Source organism: Phaethon aethereus (genome assembly GCF_964289735.1).
Source record: "Phaethon aethereus genome assembly, chromosome: 1".
NCBI classification, from domain to species: domain Eukaryota; kingdom Metazoa; phylum Chordata; class Aves; order Phaethontiformes; family Phaethontidae; genus Phaethon; species Phaethon aethereus.
Genome location: NC_138575.1, coordinates 187,232,921 through 187,256,157, shown reverse-complemented (window position 1 = coordinate 187,256,157; position 23,237 = coordinate 187,232,921). Strand labels below are relative to the sequence as shown.

The window sequence follows — 23,237 nt, the reverse complement described above, 5'->3', positions numbered from 1 at the left end:
GTTTAGTTTATGTCAGTTGGAAAGGTGGAGAAAAACCTCCATCAGCGTGTCTCCAACAGCAGGCTCTGTTCTGTAACCAACTGTATGTGAAAATGTCACTCTCCCCATGTCCCTCAGGCTCCAGCCTACCCCGCCTCCGGGTGTATCTATACATGTAGTTCTCAGCAGGGTAGGCCTTCCTGACAAAAGAAGAAGCTGGAGTAAATCGTAAACCGAGAGCTTGCATGTGGAGTTAGAGCAACTCCTCCCCTCTCACAGCTGCCTTCCTGCCTGTGGCAGCTGCCAAGCAAAACATACACTCTCAAATCCCAGCCGCTGCTGATTTCAGGGAGAAAAAAAAAAAACAAACAGTATAAAAATTTGAGGCCGTAGTTCTTTTCAGCATGCGTGTGGGAAGACGCTTTTTTTTTTTCTGAGGCGTTTCACGGAAGGGAGCCCGGGGCGGAGGAGGAAGAAGGAGGAGGCCTCGGGCTGCCAGGCGGGTGGAGGGGCTGGCTGAGGCACGGCGGCAGCAGCGGGTGTTGGCACCCTTCGGGCTGGGGCGAGAGGCGGTGGCTGGGCTTCAGGCAAACCCGGCGCCTCCCGGGCGGGCCGACTCTGCGTCCGCGGCCCCGAACGTCTCAGTTTCACCCCGCTTTCCCTCAGGCTCGGCACCCCAAATGGCAGCTGCGCGCTGCTCCTTCCCGTGTCCGCGAGGACCCCGTTTGGGAAGCCGGCCCCGCGATCCGGGGCAAACTTCGGCAGGGAAGGAGCCGCCAAGCCGCCACAGCCGCCGCCATCTCCCTCAGCGCCGCCGGGAGAGGAAGAGGCGGGCGGAAAAGGCTTACGAGCCCCTCTGCCACGGCCGGTCCGCCACCTCCATGGCAGGCGAGGGAGGCGTGTCTGCCTCGGTAGCCATGGCTGCCCCGCCTCGCCCAGAGAGGCGCGGGAGGAGCTTGCGGGTCCGGTTCGCCTCTCCGCATCCCGTCAGGCCTTGCGCGGCTGCGGCCTTGGGGATCGTGGCGCGGGTTCCTCAGCGACTCCAGAAGTTTCCTGGGGTGGGCGGCATGGCGGCGGCAGCGGCGGGACCGGCTCCTCCGCGGTGAGCCCCCGCCCTCCATCCCCCCGCGCTCTTTCCGCCCGTGCCCGTTTCCCCCCTCTTAACGCCGTTGTGTTTCCTCGGCAGGTTCTCGGACGGGTACATCGACCGGGACCCGGGGGCGGCGGCGCAGGTGAGGGCCAGGGCGGGGCGGGCCGACGGCGGGCCTTGCCCCTCGGGTTTTGGGAAGTTTGCCGGCCTGCCGAGCCGCCAGTGTTAGGGTGCTGGAGGGAGCCGGGGCTTGCAGCGTGCCCCGCCGCTGGTCGGGGCGAGGGGAACGGCTTGAAGCGTTGTGCGGTTGCCCTTGCTGAGAGCCGGGGGGCTTGCGGAGCTTCCCCTGGAAACCTCTCTCATGTCAGGTCTGGCTGCGCGGCGTTCAGCGCAGTTCTGTCAAAACAGTTGTGCTGTCTTCTTGTGAAGAAGAAGGGAGAATAAACCCGACAACAACAAAACCCCAAACCAACTTTCTCTTCCATGTAGGTAGATGGCAGTTCAAATAACTAAATCAATTGTGATTTGTGGTTAAAAAAGCCCCAAGCTTACCGGAGAATTGTATTTAACCTTTATTAGTTTTTATTCTGCCCTGATTGATTTTTTTTTTTTCCTCTTTATGTATTTTGTGGGGGCCAGAACTGATTTTCATTTCGCCTCAACATAAGAATGACATTTTTTACAGTGAGCACAATAATTCACTGGAACAACCTCCCCAGGACTTGATAGAGTCCTCATCACCGGAGGTTTTCAAGACATGACTGGACAGAGTGCCAGATAATCTTGCCTGGGCTGCCTTTCCCATGGAAGGTTGGACCAGATGATCTTTTTCAGGTCCCTTCCAACCCAGCCTGTTCTATGGTTCTGTTCTGTTCTGCTTGAATAGAGTAGGTGGCAGAAGCCTGAGATGATGCTGAATTATCTTTCCATCAAGAAAATGGTGAAGCTAAATCTGACAGTTTCTTGGGGTTTAGGCTGTAGCATATTAAAGTTTTCAGAAGATAAATGATGTCTAAAAAGCAATTTGCAAATGTATTTGGTGTAGTGAAACTAACTTAAGATCTAAAAAACCCCCAAGTTTCCCATTGTGAGGAAAAAAGAAACAACCAACAAACAAACCAAAAAAACCCCAACACTAAAAGGTCTTCAGAATGATTAAATAATGCTATCAGAATATGCATTTGGGTTTTTTTTTCTGTATTAACATAGTTGCTTTGCTTTTCTAGTTTATATTTCAGTTCTTTGTGTGTTCAACGCTTTAATATGTAATACATTCTGTAGGCATTATTTAATACTTGAAACAATAATACCGGTGTCACTTGTGTAGCCTTTGTTAAAAGTACTGAATTGAATAGGCAGACTGTACTTGATAATCTTTGAACGGGTAGGTCCCATAGTGCAGTGTAGCTTTTTGCTGACTTAGGAGCTTGGATCTACAGGTAGCACACCATGTTTGCACGGTCTTAGGTGTGGTCTTTTAGCTCATGTACTTAATATTTCTAATCTGGGCCATGAAACTATAGAAGTGGTGCTGTGTAGTGCTTCCACACCTGACTAGACTTGTGTCCAGTTGGCATGGCATTTCTGCACTGTGTCCTCAGGACTTTTGATTCCTTTAACTCCTGGAGAGCATGCTTAGCTTTTTGCACCTGGATCTGGTACAACTGAAAGGTCATCATCCATCTTTAAATACCGTCTGAATGATAAAGCTGTAAACTCTTTAATGACTTTTTGTCACTTAAAGTTGAAAAAATAGGTTGTGGAATAAGGATGTTTTCTATTTGCTTTTCATTTATAAAATGGTCTGCAATGTGAGTGGTGATGATTTAGGAGAGAATCAAAACTGCATGTCAGAACAAACATTCATTGGCTTTTTTTGGGGGAGGTGTTTTGCCAGATGAGAATTAAGTGTGGTGACCCTCTTAAATTCAGGCACAAGTGATTCAAGAGTCCAAAAGCACCTTTAATTGGTACAAACTCTTATCATGAGCATGGAGGGACTTGAAAGGTCCCAATGTATTTAGAAATAGATTTGCAACTTGGTTGCAAGCCAACAAAGAGATGAGTTTCATACTGTTCGAGATGCTTGGGGTTGGGGTTGTTTTTGCTTTCCTAGGGTGAGAGCTAGTTCTGTAGAAGAATCCGTTCATACGTTGTGTGCTGATTCTAATTGGTGCTTCTGTCATCAGTGTAAATCACAGGAAATAATGTTCAGAATGAGAGGTGATCAGCCACAGAAGTGACTCTGCTTGTGAAATGCATGTGATGTTCAGTGTCAGAGTCAGACCGCACTTGGCTTTGAGGATCAGAAGCTGTACTTCACCTCTCAGCACCTATTAATATATGCGTTACCTCATGTCTGTCCCATGTGGAACACCTATAGCCATGAATATTTCTGTAATGACTGCTTTTTCATGGCTTTAAATCTTAAGAGGACATCTGTGTTCAAGTGTTGCATGTTACAGCTGTCTACTACCCGCCACTTTTTTTAGAGACCCCAAAGGTCTTACAAATAGGTATAGCCCACATTTTTATCTTATGCTGATAAGAACTCATGCTGCTGCTAAAAGAAGCTGTTGTGGCCACTTAACTCCTAGTTGGTGTAAGTGTTTAAGCTGTGAAACAGAACAAGGTACTGATCTGAATAAAACTAAGGCAGGTCCTCCTGCTCTTTTTCTCTGGCTTTGGTGGGACAGTGTTTTGGCAGCTGTACTGCACTAATACTCATGCAGGTTTGAAGCCTGTATCTTAGCTGTCCTTGTGCTTGCTAAATCCTGAGTAGGAGTCCAGTCATCTTAGCAAACAGAGTTACTGTACTTAGAGATGTACTGTAGTGGCTTTGAAAGACCTACTGTCTTCTGGCAAAGAGAAGAACTTATCTCACTACTATGGGGAGAATTGGAGGTACTCTTTCCAGGTGTATCCATCGAGTTACTGTGATTTTATTCTGTTATGCAGAAGTCATAAACTTTTCTCATAGCGAGCATAATATTATTATTTTCATCTGTATACCCACTGATCCCCCCAACAAGGAACTACTTTGTGCTTATTTCCATTGTACAGCAATATTTCCTGTGAGCTCTGTGCTGCATAAGTCTTTTGTTCTCCTGCTTTTGTGCTCAGCATACATCAGAACAATTTCCTATGCTCAATAATATTGTGTAATGTGTTACAATGCTTTGAACATGGTATCTCCACACAGGTATTTTGACTTACTGCATGTTGATTTCCAAATTCCTGATACTGCAGTGCTTTCTTAAATCCAGCAGACCTTCCTACAATTCTCAGCATTTTTATACACAGGTCTTTGGAATATGGAGGATCACCTGTTCATTAGACTTTATGTTTAAGGCATTTCAAAATCTTGTTTCTGCCTCAGTAAGAAAGAGGCTCCTTGAATTTGATATAATTGGCAGGTTCCTTGTACTTCAAGATCTGATGTTTAAGCTTTGTGGATGAGAACTGAGCAACAGGTTATGCCAGTTAGGATATTTTCTTCTGAAATGTCTCTTGCTTGGTAGAGTTTGGTACTGTATTTTTATGGTTTTTACCTGTATTTTTTAATTTTTAATAAAATTACTGTATTTTACCTGACTTCCGAGGTGCCGTTTCATGTCTTTCTATGTGTCAATACAGGAACTGACAACAGCTTTGGAGAAGAATCCAGATGATGCCGAATATTATTGTCAACGAGCTTATGCTCATATTCTTCTACAGAAATATGCTGGTAACATCTTCAGACAACACAGAATCCTCTTACAAGTGTATTATGACATGTTCTTTACAGAAGATGTCTTCAATTTGCAGACAAATACAGTAAAAACAGAAAGTGTTACCTGTAGCTTAATATGCTGATTCTACAGTTAGGGCATAATATTATAATTTGTCTTTGATTGTTTTGTTTCTGCAAAACTTGCAGAATTGAGTACTCTGCAGACCCAGCTTTCCATTTGATTTTTGGCTAGTATTATCTTGACAGCTTTTTTTTTTTTTTTTAAGTAGACTTCTTAGGCAGATTTTAAGCTTTGTGTTGTAAGCATCTTCCATCCTTGTGTTTTTGGTAGAGACTGAATCCTGTAACGGTAGGAATGTGATAACTGGATAATGCCTGGGAAAAAGATTAGTTGAGTAACTTTTAAGTCTTTAATATAATAACTTTTAATGTCTTTTTTATTAAAAGACATGGACCTGTTAGAGCGGGTCCAGAGGAGGGCCACCAAAATGCTCAGAGGGATGGAACACCTCTCCTATGAGGACATGGTGAGAGATGTGGGGTTGTTCAGCCCAGAGAAGAGAAGGCTCTGGGGAGACCTTATTGCAGCCTTCTGGTACTTCAAGGCCTATAAGAAAGACGGGGACAAACTTTTTAGCAGGGCTTGTAGCAATAGGGACAAGGCATAATTTTTTTCAACTAAAAGAGGGCAGATTTAGACGAGATAATAGGAAGAAATTTTTGACAATGTGGGTGGTGAAACCTTGGTACAGGTGCCCAGAGAGGTGATAGATTCCCCATCCCTCGCAACATTCAAGGTCAGGTTGGATGAGGCTCTGAGCAACCTGATCTAGTTGAAGATGTCCCTGCCCATGGCAGGGGGGTTGGACTATAGATGACCTTTAAAGGTCCCTTCCAACCCAAACTATGCGATGACTTTAAGATTTGATCTATTTTTTCTTTCTAGTAAAAACCAAACAAATTCACACTTCAGACCTAAATAGAGGGTTTGACTAAGTCATGCTTCATCTTACATAGATCTCTGTAGCCGAATGAAGGGTTCATCCATAGCAGTTGTGGCTAGATTAATTCAAAGTGATTTGCGTGCAACCTAAGAAAGCTTACATAGTACACCTTACAAAATTTTCACTACTGAAAGTCTCACAGTTCACTGCTTTTTATAACATATTATTATGTTCCTGACCTTTAAACTGACTTCCAACAGATGCAGTTGCAGATGCAAAGAAGTCCCTAGAACTCAACCCCAGTAATGCTGTGGCACTCCTTAGAAAAGGGTACGTATCATGTATTGCGCTTTGAGAATATTGTGATAATCTGTAGGGCAATACTAGTATTTGGATTATAGCTCTATACAAGCTTTTTGCAACACCATGAATGAATAAATTTAATGCCGTACTGCTTGTAACCCATCCATAATAAAGCCATGGTTATAAGAAGCAGTTTAGTTTGGGTGATTATCTTAACATCCTGGCCTTTTCAAAAACACATGTTTTAGGCAATTTAAATTCTTACATGTGTAATTTTAACCAATATAGTGTGTAAACTAAAGATGTTGTGATCTTCAGAATGTCATTTAGATTGAAAAGTAATTACCATTTCCTTGTGTCCTTATTCATGTCAGGTTAGGTGAATATCATATCAGAAACTATGCATCTGCTTTAGAGTCTTTCAGAGAGGGACAAAGGTTGGACAGTAAGTATTAACATTTCTTGTGTGCACAGTACTCCGCTGCTAATGAGAAAAAACTTTTTCTAATGTGTTAGCTGAAAGTAAAGATAAAGGCTTTCTTTCCTTTAGAAGGCGAATGAATTAGGTGCCTGATTTGAGATGTCTGGCTTTTGGGAAGGTTTGTGTAATTACTGCATTAAAGAGTAAAACCGCTTAAAAATGCATTTGAAAATTATTAAGCAAGTGGTATATTAATTTAGGTTTTTTTCCTTTATAAAATGGGGGGTGTTTTCCTGCTTCTCGGAGGTCTTACAAATAAATGGTGGCAATGTGTAATAGAAAAGTTTCTGAACAGAACAGGCTCCTTAAATGTAGCTGGAATTTTTTAGTTGCTAAACCATTTGACAGACTGGTCTTCAGAAAGAACGTGCACCTTGATGGGCATTCAAACTGAGAAAATGGATTTTTTTAATCTCTTAGTGTTGGTCTCCCAACTGGACTTGTGCATGTTTTAGTTTACGGAGAATTAGAGCTTTTTTAAAAATCTCACTTTCTTCTGGAAGGAGGAAAGGAGTAGATCAATACTGAAAGCTTTGGCAGAGGACACAGGGAAGCATACAACAAAGCAATTGCAAGATAGTTGTGATTTCTTTCTCTTCCCTCCTATCCCTCATTTTAAATCACTCTCCCTCTCCCCATTCCACTCCCTCCCTTCCCAACAGCAGAAGAACCTGTTCAGAGAAGCGCCTTGAAAGGTTCCACAGAGCAAAGTGCACTAACCCAATAAGCATTGTCGTGGTCTCAGATCTTCCTAGTATGTTTTCTTATCTGTAACAGTGGCTGAGACCTGAAGGTTTAGCAAAAATGTAGTTACTTTGCCTCCCCCAAATAAGCGATCTGCTCCTCTGATCTAAAACTGGAGTTTCATGGGAGTGTAAGCTAATTGATGTGCTTGCTGCCAAGTGATTGTGTTCCCTCCCACTCTTTGCTTGTTTAGCCTCTTCTTTCAGTGCATTAAGTCTGCAGAAAACTACTACTTTTAAAGTGTTTTCCCCCTAGATTAATGTGTTGAAATGGAGCAATAAAGGGTGTGAGTGCTGAAACCAGCAGACTTGAAGCAGCAGAGCAGTATTAGGGCAGTGGTGATGGTGGTGGAAGGAGGATGTGGTGGAATTGCAGCAACTGTTAGTTGTCTGCTTAGGCTGCTCTGGAATAGCAATTAAAATATAAGAAATTTCCTGAAGTTTTTTCCATTTTGGTAGATTTGATAACTAGGTAGTCTCCACTAGAAAGACACTAGAACACTATACTGGAAAGACAAATGTGTCTTTGTAATCTAGCCAAGTTCTCTATTTAGTATCTTCCCATGAAAAGAAATGATTCCTTCCAGTGACTTCTGTAGATCTCCTTACTTGATAGGTAACTTTTCATACATCTCTAAACTTATCACTCTTGAATTTAATTGAATGATTCATCTATAGTTTTTCATACTCTCGCCCCACCTCAAGCAACCGCTATCCATTTGAGGCTTTGCATGTGCATGGATTTTGTCACCTTTCTAGTTTGTCAGTTGGAGGTATTCAACATACAGATTATACACAAAATCTCCTCAGGCCAGAGCATGACTTCTTTTTTTTTTTTTTTTCCATTCTATTTAACCTCACATCCTACTTATGTTCTAGGGTGCAACAGCACTCAGAGCTGCACATAACTTTTTACATAAGTCAGTGAATCAGGACCCTCTTAGCTAATTCAGAATCCCTGAAATACAGCACAGCCTTCTCCTGTGTTGAATTGCTTGAGTTCTACCTGTTTGAATTTTATTTGCTGTTGTTTTGCTGATTATTGAGTTGAAGTGTTTCTGAAGCTTCCCAGTCCTTCCTGATTGCTCTCTCATCTGAAGATGATCACGGCCTCTGCTGTGCTTCCCATATCTTGTTATAAAATTCTGTGACCTGCTGTGAGATGAGTCGTCTCCTGAAGGCCTTTTTAAAACTACAGATTTTTAGTAGATTCCTTTCCATATATTACCTAATTTGCTGGCAAGTTTATGTTGGTAGCAGAACTTGCCTTTGCAGTTCTGTGGAATGTTTGATGGATCCCAGGTGAAAACAATTGTGAACATAAGCATTTTGGCAAAACAATTAACTTCCAGTTAAATGCAGCTAGTGTAAAATGAACACAGCGCAGTGGGAAAATCTGCCACATATGGCTAAGCAGGTGAGAGAGAGAGAAGACTTCAGCTGTTGCTGCCTCCGAGAGAATTGCTGTGCTGGGGAATTCTTTGCTGGCAAGGCTGGTCTCTGTCACGCAAGGGGGCAGAAGTACACTGGTACATGTTTCTGTTCCTGGCTGATGTAAGGGCTGTTTTAACTCTTGATCTGGAATGCTAACAATGATGAGCTTCCTACTCTAACAATGATGAGCTTCCTACTTGTGCCCGTTACCCTGGGCCTGACACTCCTCTCAGTACTACAGCAAGCTTTCCATTACCCACCTACAGTGATAATTAAATAAGGCTTGACGTGATGAACTGTTGAATGTGCAATGTGTCTTTATTTTATAAAATAACCTTAGGAAGCAAGATTCCTTTCACTTAACCATGAGACTAGATATGTGTGGATTTTTGGAGTTCATTAATTTGCCTTAGATTGAAGAAGCAGTGTGATCTCTTCAGTATGTTACGTGGATTTAGGGCGATTATACTCAAATATTCTTGGTTTTTTTGCTGTGACTATCTAATGAATTTCATAAAGGTGGAACGTGTCAGCTTTTTAAAGAAATGTCTTAGTAGGTACTTTTCATGTATTCTAAGAGTTAGTAGATTTTCAGTAAGTGAAGACCCAGTTAGGCTTTCTAAACTAGAAGGTTATTAATAGAAGTTGTTAGTTCTTTGGGAGGATAATGCAATTGTAGAGTACAAAAAAAAAAAATTATTTTGTCCTGAATTATAAAATGTGCTGGGATGCAGGGAAAGAGGCAGTGGTTGTCAAGGGGAATCTTCTAGGAAGATAGGGAAGAGAACACTGGACCTTTCTTTTAAAGCTTGTGTTGCATAGCTGTCTTGTCATAGGCCATAGTTAAAAAGAGAATTCCTCACCTGCTGCTGAAGGACAGAGGCTGGATCAGTGGAGGCTCAACTCAGTTTCTCTTTGCTTAGACTCATTAACCTATTCTGTTTAATTTCCCTTTTGTTTAATAAACTTCGTTCCTGGCTGCAAAACTTTGAAGTCTTTTCAGGGTATGGGTGCTAAGTTTTAAAATTATAGATTAATTTAGGTTTCAGGGAAGCTCTGGAGCTCATCTAATTCCATGCCCTGGCCAAAAGCAGTATTAACTTTGAACTTGCATGTGTTTGCTCAGGTCCTGCTACTGTTGATTTCCAAGTATCTCCAAGGGTGAAGATTCCACAGCCTCTTTCGGCAACCTGCTTCAGTGTTTGACCACTCTTTTAGTAAAGAATTTTCCTTACCTAATCAGAACTAACTTTGCTGCATCTTGGTTCCTTTCCCCATGTACTTCTGACAACAGTCTGCAGTCAGCCATCTGAATACCTTAAGTATACATTAGGTAATGGAAGACAGCCCTTGGATCCCACAACAGAAGCCTCTGATAGTTAATTTTGGTTAATTCCATCTGAAAATAGATATCTTCTTTCTATGAATATAGAAAAGACTGCAATCAGTGACTGATTGTACTGTAATGTCAAGACAGACATATTATTTGCATTTTTATCTTTTCCTAACAACAACTGAGAGATTACATAAATGTAACGTAGCTTGAAATTTAGATAACTTTTAAGGTGACGGGCAGGGATGGCAGAAGAAATGGGAATAGGAGATGGCTTGCGGAGTGGGGTAGCAATTTTAAGACCCAAGGCACCCCTTAAAATTTATGTACATTTTATATTTGAAGGGGATGGGGTGAATACTTTCTACAAGTTTTAGTGGGGTCACATTTGGTGTTACATGCATGTCTGCTGGGAACTCCTTTGTTGAGCCTCTTCAAGCCCTCTGCTGGGTAGTTAACTGCGTGAACTCCCTCAATATGAATTCTCTGTATTGTAAAAAGATAAAAAGTTTAGCTGTTCTTAGTAGTTGGTCAGTAACATTGCCACTTTCTTACTTTCTGACTGTGAAAGATTTTTCTGGGAATTTTGTTCAAATAAGATGATCACTCTATCATTGCACTGCTACCTTTTGAGCTATTTTCCAGTGAATTCACTTCTATGTGGGGAGTTTGCTTCCTAGAATATCAAGGTCTTACTAAACTTTTCTGTGATTTTTTTTGTTTGTTTCTTTGTTTTTGATTCATAGAGTGGAATTGGCACCTATGTATTCCTAACATCCCTGAAACTTCAGGTGTATTTGTAGAGTTTGTGTGAAACCACCAGGAGAAAATACTTGGTGTTTTTGAAAACTTGTGCAACTTTGGGTTGTCCTCAGAACAGACCATCTCTTCTGATATGTCTCTAGAAAGACTGAGTGTTTTTCTGTGACTGAGTGTTTGAAAAAATAATTTTAAGAATAATGAAAAATGTGTAAAACTGTACTGCTGGCTTTGAAGCAGTTATATAGAGGTTGAGCAGACTGGAAAGCAGTAGTGTATTTGGGTCAGTTCAGACAAAATGTAGTGTTGTACAAATTAATTTGAAGTTAATTAAATATAACAGAGTTAAATAGTAGAATTGTATAAAAACACTTAAGGCTTAACTGGAATGACAGAGGTTGCAAGAAGATACTAGGAAATAATACTATTTTTAGTAATTTCATGTCAGTTTGGACTGAATTTATTCCAGCTGGCAGTTGTAAGGAATTGTTCTTTATGCAATACATGTAGTACTTGAAGAGTTTTAATGTTACTGTGTTTAATCTCATCTAGATGTAGATGATACCTTTACAATTTGGATTAAAAGATGTGAGGACACACTAAACGGTAAGAGAAACTACATTTACTTGATAAGGGATTTGATATGCCTGCCCTGTGCTTTGAAGCCGTGTCATGGTTTTTCAAAGGTTTACAGCTTATATCTTACTTAGACTAAGATAAGATAATTTTTTGCTTAAAAAAAAGTCACTTTTTCCTATCTCTTCTTTCATTCACCATGTACATCCTGAACACTTCTGTACTTCAGATTTAGAGGAACATTAATATTGGGTTTTTAATGTAATAATTAGTTGTGACAGAGGAGTACCTATTTGAAGTTCAAACAATCATCATTAATTTTAACTCACTTTCATATACAGCTGCTAGCTAATTTTAACTGTGGAAGCATGTGTCAGCTTGCTCTCTAAAAACAGTAGCAAAATCAATTTTCAAGTCTTGCACAACATGAAGTTGGGAAGAGAGGCGGAAATTTGGGGATTTTACTCTGATTCCATACAGAGAGTGCTTTAGTCAGGTGCTAATTGCTGCTCTAGTGTCTTATCCGTGGTAGTCAGTGAGTGTGATTATAGTTTCCTCTCATACCTTCCTGCAAACTCTCAGCCCTGGCAATGAACTCATCCACCGTGCTTAAACTGCCTGTGGATTTTAATGAGGTAGAACACTATAACTGATTCAGTTTTTTCCTCTACTCGTTTTGACTTCCCCCATCTTTGTGGTGCAGACTGGAGAATGGGGCAGTAGAAGTAATCCAAGCCAACCTGCTGACTAAAAACCAAATGCAGGAGAACCCTATTGTATAGGAATGAACAAATTTCTACTTCATAGTACATTTTTGCCAGGTTTATTTTTATTTGGAGAAACCAGGTAAGTGATCGGCATGTATGGTCTTACTGGCAAAGAGTAAGGGTGACACCTTCCTCTGCCCTCTCAAGGAAAGAGGTTGTAATTGACACTTTTCTCTAATGTCATAATTACTTTTTGCAGTGCTTTGTCTGATTCAAATCAGTTGTCCTGGTTTATCTTGAATATTCATCCCTGTCTTTTCTATTTTGAGCCATTTTCTTAATTATCTGATACTTCAGGGGAAAAAAAAAAAAGACACCCCCCAAACCTCTGATTTCTTAATTACAACTAAATATCCTTCTTTAATTAATCTTTCTCCTTTTAGCAGTATGCATTATAAAGAAGCCAAGGGAAGGCTTCTTTCTTTTCAGACATATTTAATCTGAAATATTTTAGGAGAAAATGTTTAGATGTCATACTGACCACTCCAGTTCAGATCCAAGTATTACAGTATATTTAAGGTCATATAAGTGACCATGTTTCCATCTTATTCCCCAACTGTTTGCCAACATGAGATACAGATTTGATGAGAAAACTTTGTGCTGTGGATGGATGATAAACCTAGTACAGACTTGCGGGAAGTGACTTTTAAAACTTTTGTTTGCTGTGATGTTGCTTTCATTGAAGTTCTGTATAGGTTTCTGATAAGCAAGAGAAAGTAATGGAAAGCTTCTTCCTTCTGTTAATCAGAACAAGGTTTGTATTACAGTTGTTCCTTCGCACAAGTTGCTGATTGACATCTGCATAAAAAGTAGATTGTCATAAAAGCAAAATACTGGAGGTAGAGCTGTCATGTTTTTAACTCTTGTCCTGTTGAAACTGGAATAAATGCAGATGTCTGGAGTAACTGAAGAAAGCTGGAATAAGTACATTCCATGTTAAGTTCAATATGTCTTTTTCTGAAAGTGCAACTTTTTTTCTTTCTGCAGCATCACAGACAGAAATGGTAAGATGTCTTAATATGTTTACATTTCCGATTTCTTTGTTAAGCTAGAACATACTTTTAGACTTCACTGGCTTCTTACAACTTTCAGGCTTTAAAAATAATCTTTTCTATTGCATGCAGTTCTGAAGGATTTAACTTTTCTAAACATGTTATATTATTTGAGACCAAGGTTGCAAAATTTGAGCCCTGGAAACACTTAGGAATGGCATACAAATCTGGCAATTACTGTGTACTCATTAAAGTCAATTTTAACTTTATTGCTTGCAGTTTGTGGCCTAATTCTACAAATTAACCAGCTCATCTTGTCAGTACTAAATTGCTTGTGACTGCTAGAAGGTAACTTTCCAGTAGCTTGCAGGTGGTTTGTGCAGACTTTTTTCTGCTGTAACTTGTTGAGATTTCAGTAAATCTTTAGAAGAAGTGTTGAAATTGGTCCCCTCTTTTTGATAAAAATGAGACTTAGCATTGGATGTTCTGCTCCCTCTTTCATAGTTACTTCCATTTTTTACATTTTAAGACTAGGATGGAGGAGGAAAGTGTACACAAAACATGGTGGGTGTATGTAAAGACAAATCTTACAGTTAAAAGGTTTTTATGTTTGAAAGTTGCATCCTAAGTTCTCGGATCTGTTTCAGGTTTCCTTCATGACTTTTAGATTAGCAATGTAGCCACCATATGTCTCTTAGGTATACTTCTTACCCAGGAAGAAAATGAGTTAAAGCTAAACTTACTGCTCTATATAAAATAGCTGACCAGTATTCTGAGCTACAGACTGACATATTTAATGTAAATTAAAACATCTTAATTCTTAATCTGGCGTAAATGGCTAGAAGAACAGTGAAAAACTTCACCTGTATGTTAATGCTCATAAATCAAGAAAAGGGGAACAATCAGTATGAAAATGATTTGTGTCTTTGGGTAGTACTTCATGGTATATTTTCACTTACACTGATACAACTTTCTTTCCAATGGAATATTCTTCAACTAGAATACACAGCAGCAACCTCTGCCACCAAAGATCAAGTAAGTTGACTTTAGCTTTACTGTGAGAATTAAAATAATTGTCATATAACTGTTCTTTGACTTGGGGATTGAAGAAGCAAGATAATTCTTTTTCTGTAACTTTAGAACATGGCAGTCTAAGCAAAATGTTTCTCAGTGTCATCACTTCTGTTCAGACTGAGTTGTACTTTCAGGAGATTATGCCTCACTGGGAGACTGGGGAATAGAGTAAGCATTCTGGCTTCTGTTTCTAATTCTCATGTTGGCCTTAATTCAAAGACTGGCCCATTGTGCCTAGTATAGGTAATGTTTTTGAGATGCTTTTAAGATCCTGAACTAAAAAGTGCCATTTAATTTACAGAAGGTAAGCAACATAATGTATTGGTTAAGAAAGTGACCTAATTTTTATATGATTCTTGATTAAAAATGATTCTTTGTTCTTTAACTACTTACCTTGTCAGTTCTGCAACTGCTCTGTTAGATGAACTGGAGCAATCTAATTCTGTATGTCTTCTCTCCCCCATTAAACTACATAATGTACTGTTTCAGCTTTTGGTATTCTTCTGTACAACTCTTTGCAGCCAGGTTTTCCTCTCTGTCTCCTTTTCTGTGTTTTTTGTTTGTTTGTTTTTAGATATGACTGGTACCAAACAGAATCCCAAGTAATTGTGACTATAATGATCAAGAATGCACAGAAGGATGATGTCAGTGTGCAGTTCTCGGAGAAAGAGGTGATTTGTGTTGCCGATTGATACGCATCCCTAGACTACCTAAGATGTAATAATTAAACCAGTGAAGGTTATCTGCTGCAAGAGCATGAAAAAAATGGTACACGAGGTCTTCTGCCTGAGGCTTTTTTTATGAACAGTTATGCTGCAGATGTGTGCGTGCCCAATCAAGTGAACCAGGATCTGTTGCCACAGCGGTGTCCATAGCATTTATACACAAGCAGTAGTGTGGTGTGTGCTGCAAAGGGAACGTCTGGTTTTCAGCTGCCTGTGTGTTTGGAGGGGTGAGGGAGGATGTGATCTGGACTTAAAATACTTGAGTATGCATGCATCTGGAATAGGAATGGACAAAGGCAAGGTGTTCTAAAAATAGGTTTGAATGAGTTGTATCTTGCTTTAGGACAATTACAGAAAAAAAATGAATGTTGGTGGGTGGGTGTTTCTTGGTTTGGGCATTACTAAAATTGTTAATAACAGCAAAATACATATTTCGGGGAAGTACAGTAATCTCTCTACTGTAATACTGTGTGTGGTACCGGTCACATTCATGTTTAATTTAGCTGAGAATATTGAAGAGTTAGGTTCTTATTCTCAACTAAGTTACTATTGCATGAACTTGGTTGTACTATCTGCTTTAGATTGTTAAAATTGTGTGAGCACTTACCACATAGTTTGTGTGTATTAGATGGGAAGTTGCTCGTTGTTTTCACGTTACGTTATTAATGTGTTGATACTTCATTTGCCATGTAATTCTCTCACCAAAGAATGCAGATCAAGCTGACAAGATAATAGGCTTTTTGAGTACTTGCTGGCTAAGAATTGAAATCTGTTCTTTTTCTAGTGTACTTTAGAAACACCTCATTCAATAATGCAGTAATGTAATGGTGTCATCTGAAATTCTGACGCCTGATGCTTTAAGTGCCCTAGTGAAGGGTCATTAATTTAATCACTTAATCTTGGTGCCAAATGACAATTTTTTACTTGGAAATGGAAAACTGCTCTCAAAGATGACCAGAGATGTGTTTTCAACTGTTAACAGATGAATGCATCAGTGAGACTTCCATCAGGTGAAGACTACAACTTAAAGCTTGTTCTTCTTCATTCTGTAGTGCCAGAGCAAAGTACATTTAAAGTGCTTTCAACAAAGGTAAGCTTCTTAAAGTGTAAATAATTTCTTGACTGTTCTGATGTTGAAAACGTTTCTGCTCTATTGTCTTGCCTCTCTGCAATGGTCATAATATCTTGCTTTTCATACAGAATTGCTTTTTCTTTCTCCAAGGTGCATTTCAGCCAGTGGGAGGCTTTTTAAACTTGTGCAAATATCAGAAATCGTAATATGATGGTGCTTACTCAAGTGCAAATGACAGTTATGTTGAGGATGCTTTTATCTGTTGCTGTAGAAAGACTGTGGTCTTCACTCTTAAAATTCAGGTATTAGCAAAGTACGAACACCTTTCTACTAAACTTCTGTGAGCCAGTATTTGCCTTAAGAAGCAGTTATCTTTGTGTGCCCAAGAAATAAACATCAGATGATGAGGATTTCAGTGTTGAAATGATTCTTTACCCTTTCATGACATTTTCTTGCTGGTAAATGTTAGCCATGCAGTTAACTGTTCTTGGGTTTTCAAGAGGGTCTATTCCACGCCGTTCCTGGAAATAATACTTGCTTGGAGACACTTGAAAACTGCATGGTGTGAGAGAGAATGCTTTTGTCTCAGCATTTTGTATCTTCTATGTTACAGGTATAGAAAAACAAGAAACTGACTGTGGTCTGGCATGGCATATCTTGTTGGTATAACACACAGACAGACATAAGTTTTGTCCATAGAGCCAAGCCTGAATCTCTGAAGCAGTAATGTATTGTTGATTCTTTCCTTGTAGTTCAGCAATGGTTCTGCAGAGCTTTTGGAAACTCCTTTGTGTTCTCATGTTCCATTTTACCTGTTCCCTTCTCGGAAAGGTACCTATAATAGTTCTTTAATTGCTTCTGGGAAGAGAGACTTCAAGATGGTCTGAGAGGATTGCCATAGAAAGTTGGTCTTGTTTTTCCACTTCTTGCACTAAAGAAGCTGGGGAGGTTTTGTGATTGAGTTACGTGAGCTCTTACTCTGTGGGAGATAAGCTGAGTTCTCAAAGTATGTAGAAAATCTGCTAGTGCATTAGTATTCATATAAATTTGAGTGGAATGGGCACGGACCTTGTCAAGAGGAGTAACTGTGAGGTCCGGTTTGCTTTATGTTCCTGTCTAGCTCATGTTACGCTTTTCATTTGTCTTGAAGTTTACTAATACGTTTATGAAGCATCTGCATGCTACTGAGCACTGTTGAAATGGATTTGACTTTGTCTTTCTATGCTACCTTCTCTAGCCTGGGTAAATCTGTGGAATACTCTCTAGGAACCTCAATCTAAATCAGGTGCTAGACTACTAAAGTGGTCTGAAAAGCTGTAGTTATGTTCAGGCAGTGTCTGAATTGTGAATATTTTGCATTTGTTTCCAAATGTTACTGTTCCTATATAGTTGTGAGACACTATTTTTGAGACAAAACAGGGTAAGAGAGAACACAGGAGGTGTTCTAACAGCAGAAGTCAGTTCTTCAACATGTTCTTCCTCGTGCAGAAAAGAATAGAATAAGGACATCTGTGAAGGCGTAGCGAAGGAATATAATTTAAATGATGCCCCAGCTAATTCTGGTTCTGACCAGCAGAGGGCGTCTGGCTGGGGAAAAAAAAATTTAAAAGTAGGTCTATGTTAAGCATGCAGACTTCTTTAAAGGCTTAGAATATTTTACTTTGAAAAACATTAAGTTCTTTAAAGGAATGGTGCGGTCTTAGCGGTTGGATACTAGAAATTCAGATTTATTTTTTCAAAAGTTTTATGGATGTGCTTTGTTATTATGAGTGGTATGGAAAATACGCAGTTATTACTTTGAATAAACTTATTAATCTTATTATTTAGAACTTCTCAAACTTTTTATAAATTATTATGTACTGTTAACATGAAGCCCTTTTGTAGGGACTTGGAAATAAAGACATAATCTCGTCATCTTCCCAGTTATATGAACTTTTGACTACACTGTCCTAAAGAAATTGTGATTTCATGGGACGGGAACAGATTGGTTCTTGTGGATTAATAATTTCAGATAAGAATAACTGCATGTGTTCACACTGCTTTATTTTCTATTGCCGCTTTGAATGCGTGAGCCATGTTTCCATTAACATCATATAGTCTTACTGGGCAATGAAAAGTCTGGTCTTTATTTTCCAATTATTTGAGGAAATATATAAGGAAACAGAGTGGAATGTATGGGCAGGTTATGTGATGGATAGTTTGGGTTTCCCATGGACTTCATAAAAGTAATAAATGTAATGAATAGAGGATGAAACAACAGAAATGGCAGATAATAGAACAATTCTGCATGTTTTGGTAACTAAGAGAAGCTAGAGAGGGATTTCTCAATACTGCTTGAAATTCATCATCACTTGATAAATACAAAGAAATCAAGGTAAAGATGCAAATTCAGGAGGAGAAAATAGCCTTAATTGTATTTTGCAGAATTACAAATTCTAAAATAACTGGAAAGAGCAGACAGAACTTAGACTCTGGGATTGTTTCTTTCAGGGAATGTTAGCAGTGAGGAAGAATGCAATTGATACCTTTTAAGAATTGTTTCTTTCCTAGCAATGAAATAGAAATTATACCTTTCAATAAATCCATGCTGTGTCTATCTCTGAAATACAAAGTCCCTGTTTGTACCATTTGCTAGCTCTGTTCTTTTCCAGAGGTAGCATAGATAGATGTTTGGAGGTCTTTGAAGGGTTTCTGTGTGTGCAGAAGTAAATTGGTGTTCATAGTCTGCAGACTTTTAACTTCAAGCTGTGAACTAGAAGAGGTAAAAACACTTGACACCAACTCAAGAACAGCATAATGCGTAGGTGAAGTCCAGGTTTGAGATAAAAATCTTAATCTCTTTGTTATGCATCCTTAATATTGTGCATTCTCTAATTGTCAGTAGTTTTGCAGATGATACAGACTGCCTTTAATAGTGGCTGTATGTGTTACTGCCGTGCTTGGAGACATTATTTTACCTAATTCAAAAGTTTATTTGCTATTTAATAGATATCACTACTTGCACATTCAGCTTTGAGTTGATTACGGTTCCTGTTCACGTTTAGTTGTGTGTTACTTAGAATTACCCGGCGTTCAGCATATAATTCTAATGATCTAAGGCCTCAACTTAGAGTGCATGTGAGAAAATGCTGAACGCAACTGTATTGAGTCCTTCCTTTGAGGCAATTGCTCTATAATGCATAGCTATTCTGCGGAAGAGAATGATGTCTTTAATCTCTGTTGCCAATAATTTTTTCTTGTACATGAATAGCATAGCTGATCGATCATAACTAGATCAATTGACGTTATTGGTTGTACTCCCCATCTGTTGAGGGTGTCTGCTTAGAGGACCCTTGCTATAGTAATCTGATCAAGCGAAAGGTAACAGCAGGTCCAGAAGCACTGTATATATTTGAGATTTGTCTCTTAGAAATGGAAGCTGATCTGGTCTTCATATGTAGCATGGCTTTGTATACAACAGATAGGTTTTTGTGTATTTTGGTGGTCATCCTCAGTTGCATTCGGGTGTCAGGTTAAGTGGGGAAAGTGTGCCACGCTGACAACTGCAGGTTTTATTCAGCAGTTAACTGGAGGAGGGTATCCATTAGTGGTGCTACTTGGTTTTTTACTTATTTCCAGAAGAGGGAGCCAAAATGTAAAGGCTGGAGCAAGTTTGCGCTTTGGAAGTTGACTGTGTGCAGATACCCTGTAACTCACTGTGTGTAATATCATCGTCATAAAAGGAAAAAGGCATAAAAACTTGAAATGAGTGACTGAATATTTTTAAGACAAAACTAGCTGGTCTTCCTCTGTCCAGAAAATATGTCAGGAAAGTAGAAATGCACAAATAGTGTAAGGATTTGTAATGTTCTGAAACCGTTCTCTGTGCACAATCAGCCTCGCTTTCTTTTCCTTCTTCTGTTCAGTCTATTGATCAGTGAATTTGGGATTCCAGGGGACTATTCTTCCATGTTCTGTTGGAAACTTGTGTAATGTGATCAGTTTCTTTAGGTCTTCTGTTCTAAGTGATGCTCAGGGTTTTCATCTCCTTAGACCTAGAAGGAGGAGAGTGAGGATGAGTACGAACTTCTAACATGTGTCCTCAGGAACTTGAAGGAAACTTGAGCTAGCGCTTTCTCATTTTCTTCCTCTCTGCTCATGCATCTACAAATAGTCTGAGGACAATTACGGTGAGTTTTCACTTTTAGTGGTTTGGGCTTTTTGCAAGCAATGACTTGCAGCAAATTAGAGCCATTTGAAAAAGTGGTAAAAAGTAGTTTCTTTATCCTAGAACTGTCTTTTAATTAGAGATCAAAGTTGCACTGCAAACAGGGGAAGTGTTAGAAATCCTCAGCTTCTTTTACAGTTGACATTTGTTACTTCATAGAGATGTCAGAGGTAGAAGCACACTCTCAGCAGCTTCATGCCAAGAATATGGTAGTGTGCATCAGTAGAATGTTTCTTTTCGTCAGACCAACATTTTGCCTTGCAAACTCTGAAATACTCTGTGCAGCTTACTGGAAAAGCACACTGATGCCTGTTGCTAAATGTAAAGGAAAAGGCGAAGAGTGAAACTGTTTCACACACTCTTGGACTGTCGTCAGAGCCTCTATTCAGAGGCAAATATGCACAAATAGATAAACAGAGGAACAGATTTATTTTAACTAAAGCCGGTTCTTACTGTTGCGGTCTGAGCCTTAAAAGATACTTTCTCATTTTGGATATTTTCATTAAATTGCTTGCAGACACTTGAATGCAGACTTCTCTGCTCTCATGTACTTGTTTTCTCTGTGAGGCCTTCATGCAGATACATATCTCCAATATATATTCTTGAGTGTTTTCTGAAAATTATAAACTGATATTTAAGATAAGAGTTGGATGTTTTTCTGGAATTTCTTGCATCTCTTAGGCAGGGCTAGTTGGAGCAATTTCCTGGCTAGACCATAAAGAAACCTTCCCAATGATTGGCATGACACTTGGCTCAAAATAAGTTTGATTTTTATTTTTTCTTCTTCAGTTGGGTGTGAGACATTTAAACTTGCTCATACTCTGAGAACTATATTTTAAACAGGCATATTAAGTCCGCACCCATGCATTATGTAAATACATAAAAGAAAACTCTGCATAAGGGTTTTTCTGTCTTAAGAGAAGATGGTTGACATTGAGGATGTGGTGACAAAGAGCTTTAGGATACCTAAATAATCTGTATTGCTGTCTCCTTCTCTAAAATTGAAAATTTTAACAAGTGGCTGCTATGTAATATCAATGAGGTGGAAACTTTGACTGTTTTGCACTCAGTTCTCCATAGTAATAGCTGACAAAGAAACTGAAAGGTGCATGCTAAGTCCTTTCTGTTGCAATATTATCATTTATTTGTGATAACACTGTAGAGTTATTTTCATTTCAGTATATTTTGTTTAAAGTTATGGACCAAAGATCTTGGAATTCAGAATATAAGCAATGTATAAAAGGTCTTTGAATAACTAGGATCCCAAAACTGTATGTGCCTATTATCTTAGAGTTAAGTTTGAATACGTCATACATTTTTAGAAGATAGTGCTATTTTGTCCTACCCTTAAATTTAGGTAACAAAATACATGAGATGATTGCAAAATGACAACTCTAAACACTTAAATTTTACAACGTGGACAAAGCAGTCAGTAGCTCAGTAAATAATTATGTAGTTCACTGGAAGCCCTGAATTCTCATTTTCTTGTGTTTAATATAGCAAAACATCAGAATTTGAAAGGGTATTTTTTGATACATCTTAAAATTAATGGCTGAACTAGTGCTTAAGCTTTGCCAGTTCTGATTTCCTTCGTCCATCTTGTCAGAACTTGACACAAATTTGCCAGTGGTAAGTGAACTTTCCCTTAGCATGGACTCTAAAATACAGAACACAGTAGAAATTAGAAAATACTCCTGTAACTTGTCAGTGTACATCAGAATATCCTTCGAAGAAGGAAGATAAAAATTCTTTCCCTTTTAATGTTTCTCAGTTAAACTGGCAATGGCTGTCCCAGAACGTAATTTCAAATGAAATCTAGTTTGTCAGAAGTTTGGGCTTTTTAACAGTAAGCTTCTACTTAGAAAATTAATGTTGGCTAACTAGCGTTGTGTTTATCTGTGGCTAAGGGGAGAAATTCTTTCTTAAAATAGAACGAATGCTCTTTTATGCCAGTCATCTTAAAGTAAGGGGTTTTTGTGTCCCTGTACTACCAATGAAATAGTTTAGAATAGCTTCTGAGAGTAACTCTGTGGCATCTTTTCTGATAGCTAGCACTTGTATTAGGCTGCAGACAAACTTGTCTAAATCTCTTATGGTTTTAAAAAATCAATTACTTTTATGACTAGAAAATTCTGTGAGTAGAAACTTCTCTGTATCCTTTCACTGTGGATGGAGTCTCTTCTAGATGATGAATCCCCCATTCAATCCTCATCTCAGAGGGTTAGGCTTCTCTCAAGATGGTATTTTAAACAATTAGTGCATGAATTACTCTGTCAACATTCCATGTTTCTTTTCCTTTTTGCTTTGCTCACTTTGAGCCCAAAATACTGGGAACTTAAAAACTACAACGGAAAGTGGGTTATTTCCATGGTGGAACTTGTCGTACATCTAGAGTACTGTGTTCAGTTTTGGACTTCCTAATGCAAGAAAGGCACTAACGTAGTGGAGCATGTCCTAAGGGAGGGCTACTGAGATGGTCAGGTGGCCGCATGGCATAAGCTACGAGGAGAGGCTGAGGAATTAGGCTTGTTCTTAAGTGGCATGCAAAGCATTTAATTTGCAAGGAATTTTTCCTGTCTTTTATTCTGAAGTTGGCACGAGGCACACAGGCATACACTTATGAAATATATATGTTAAATCAAAGTAGCTGGTGAAGCATTGATGCATTTCTCTTGCCTGAGTACTGAATTTTTTTCTCAAAGAAGAAAAAGCTAATAGAACTTTTGTGTTAAATATGACACCAATGTCCATACTGATATGTTACTTGTCTGTGTGATAGCTATCAGTATCTGCTTTAAAATGTTCATTAAAATGTATTTATTGCTGTTTGTGCACATAATTGGGACTCAAAAAGTTCTTTCTCCTTAGATCGAATAAAGCTCTCAAGTTAAAGAAACAGGCGCCTTCACAAGCAGAATTTTATAGCTTTATATTTTTGGAAAATGTGGTTGTATACTGGTGTACAACTAATGATTTCCCTAGTTTCGCTTCTGCCTGCCGCTTTGCCTAATGAGTAACTTCAATC

General features: G+C 39.2%; 1 protein-coding gene across 2 annotated transcripts in view; it reads left to right on the top strand.

Annotated features, from left to right (window-relative positions):
• The window catches only part of SUGT1 (SGT1 homolog, MIS12 kinetochore complex assembly cochaperone), a gene marked incomplete at its 3' end in the record, with an annotated part of 29,732 nt that continues 6,495 nt past the window's right edge, over window positions 1-23,237 (top strand). The window contains exons 1-10 of one of the 2 annotated variants that reach the window (XM_082002698.1): window positions 1-1,081; window positions 1,166-1,211; window positions 4,706-4,796; window positions 6,007-6,076; window positions 6,424-6,494; window positions 11,352-11,405; window positions 13,130-13,146; window positions 14,144-14,169; window positions 14,783-14,879; window positions 15,916-16,023. In XM_082002698.1, coding sequence (XP_081858824.1) covers window positions 660-1,081; window positions 1,166-1,211; window positions 4,706-4,796; window positions 6,007-6,076; window positions 6,424-6,494; window positions 11,352-11,405; window positions 13,130-13,146; window positions 14,144-14,169; window positions 14,783-14,879; window positions 15,916-16,023 — 1,002 coding nt within the window. In that variant the 5' untranslated portion in view covers window positions 1-659. Of the gene's footprint in view, window positions 1,082-1,165; window positions 1,212-4,530; window positions 4,797-6,006; window positions 6,077-6,423; window positions 6,495-11,351; window positions 11,406-13,129; window positions 13,147-14,134; window positions 14,170-14,782; window positions 14,880-15,915; window positions 16,024-23,237 lie in introns of those variants that run through there. The other variant, XM_082002699.1, reaches the window with a different exon arrangement.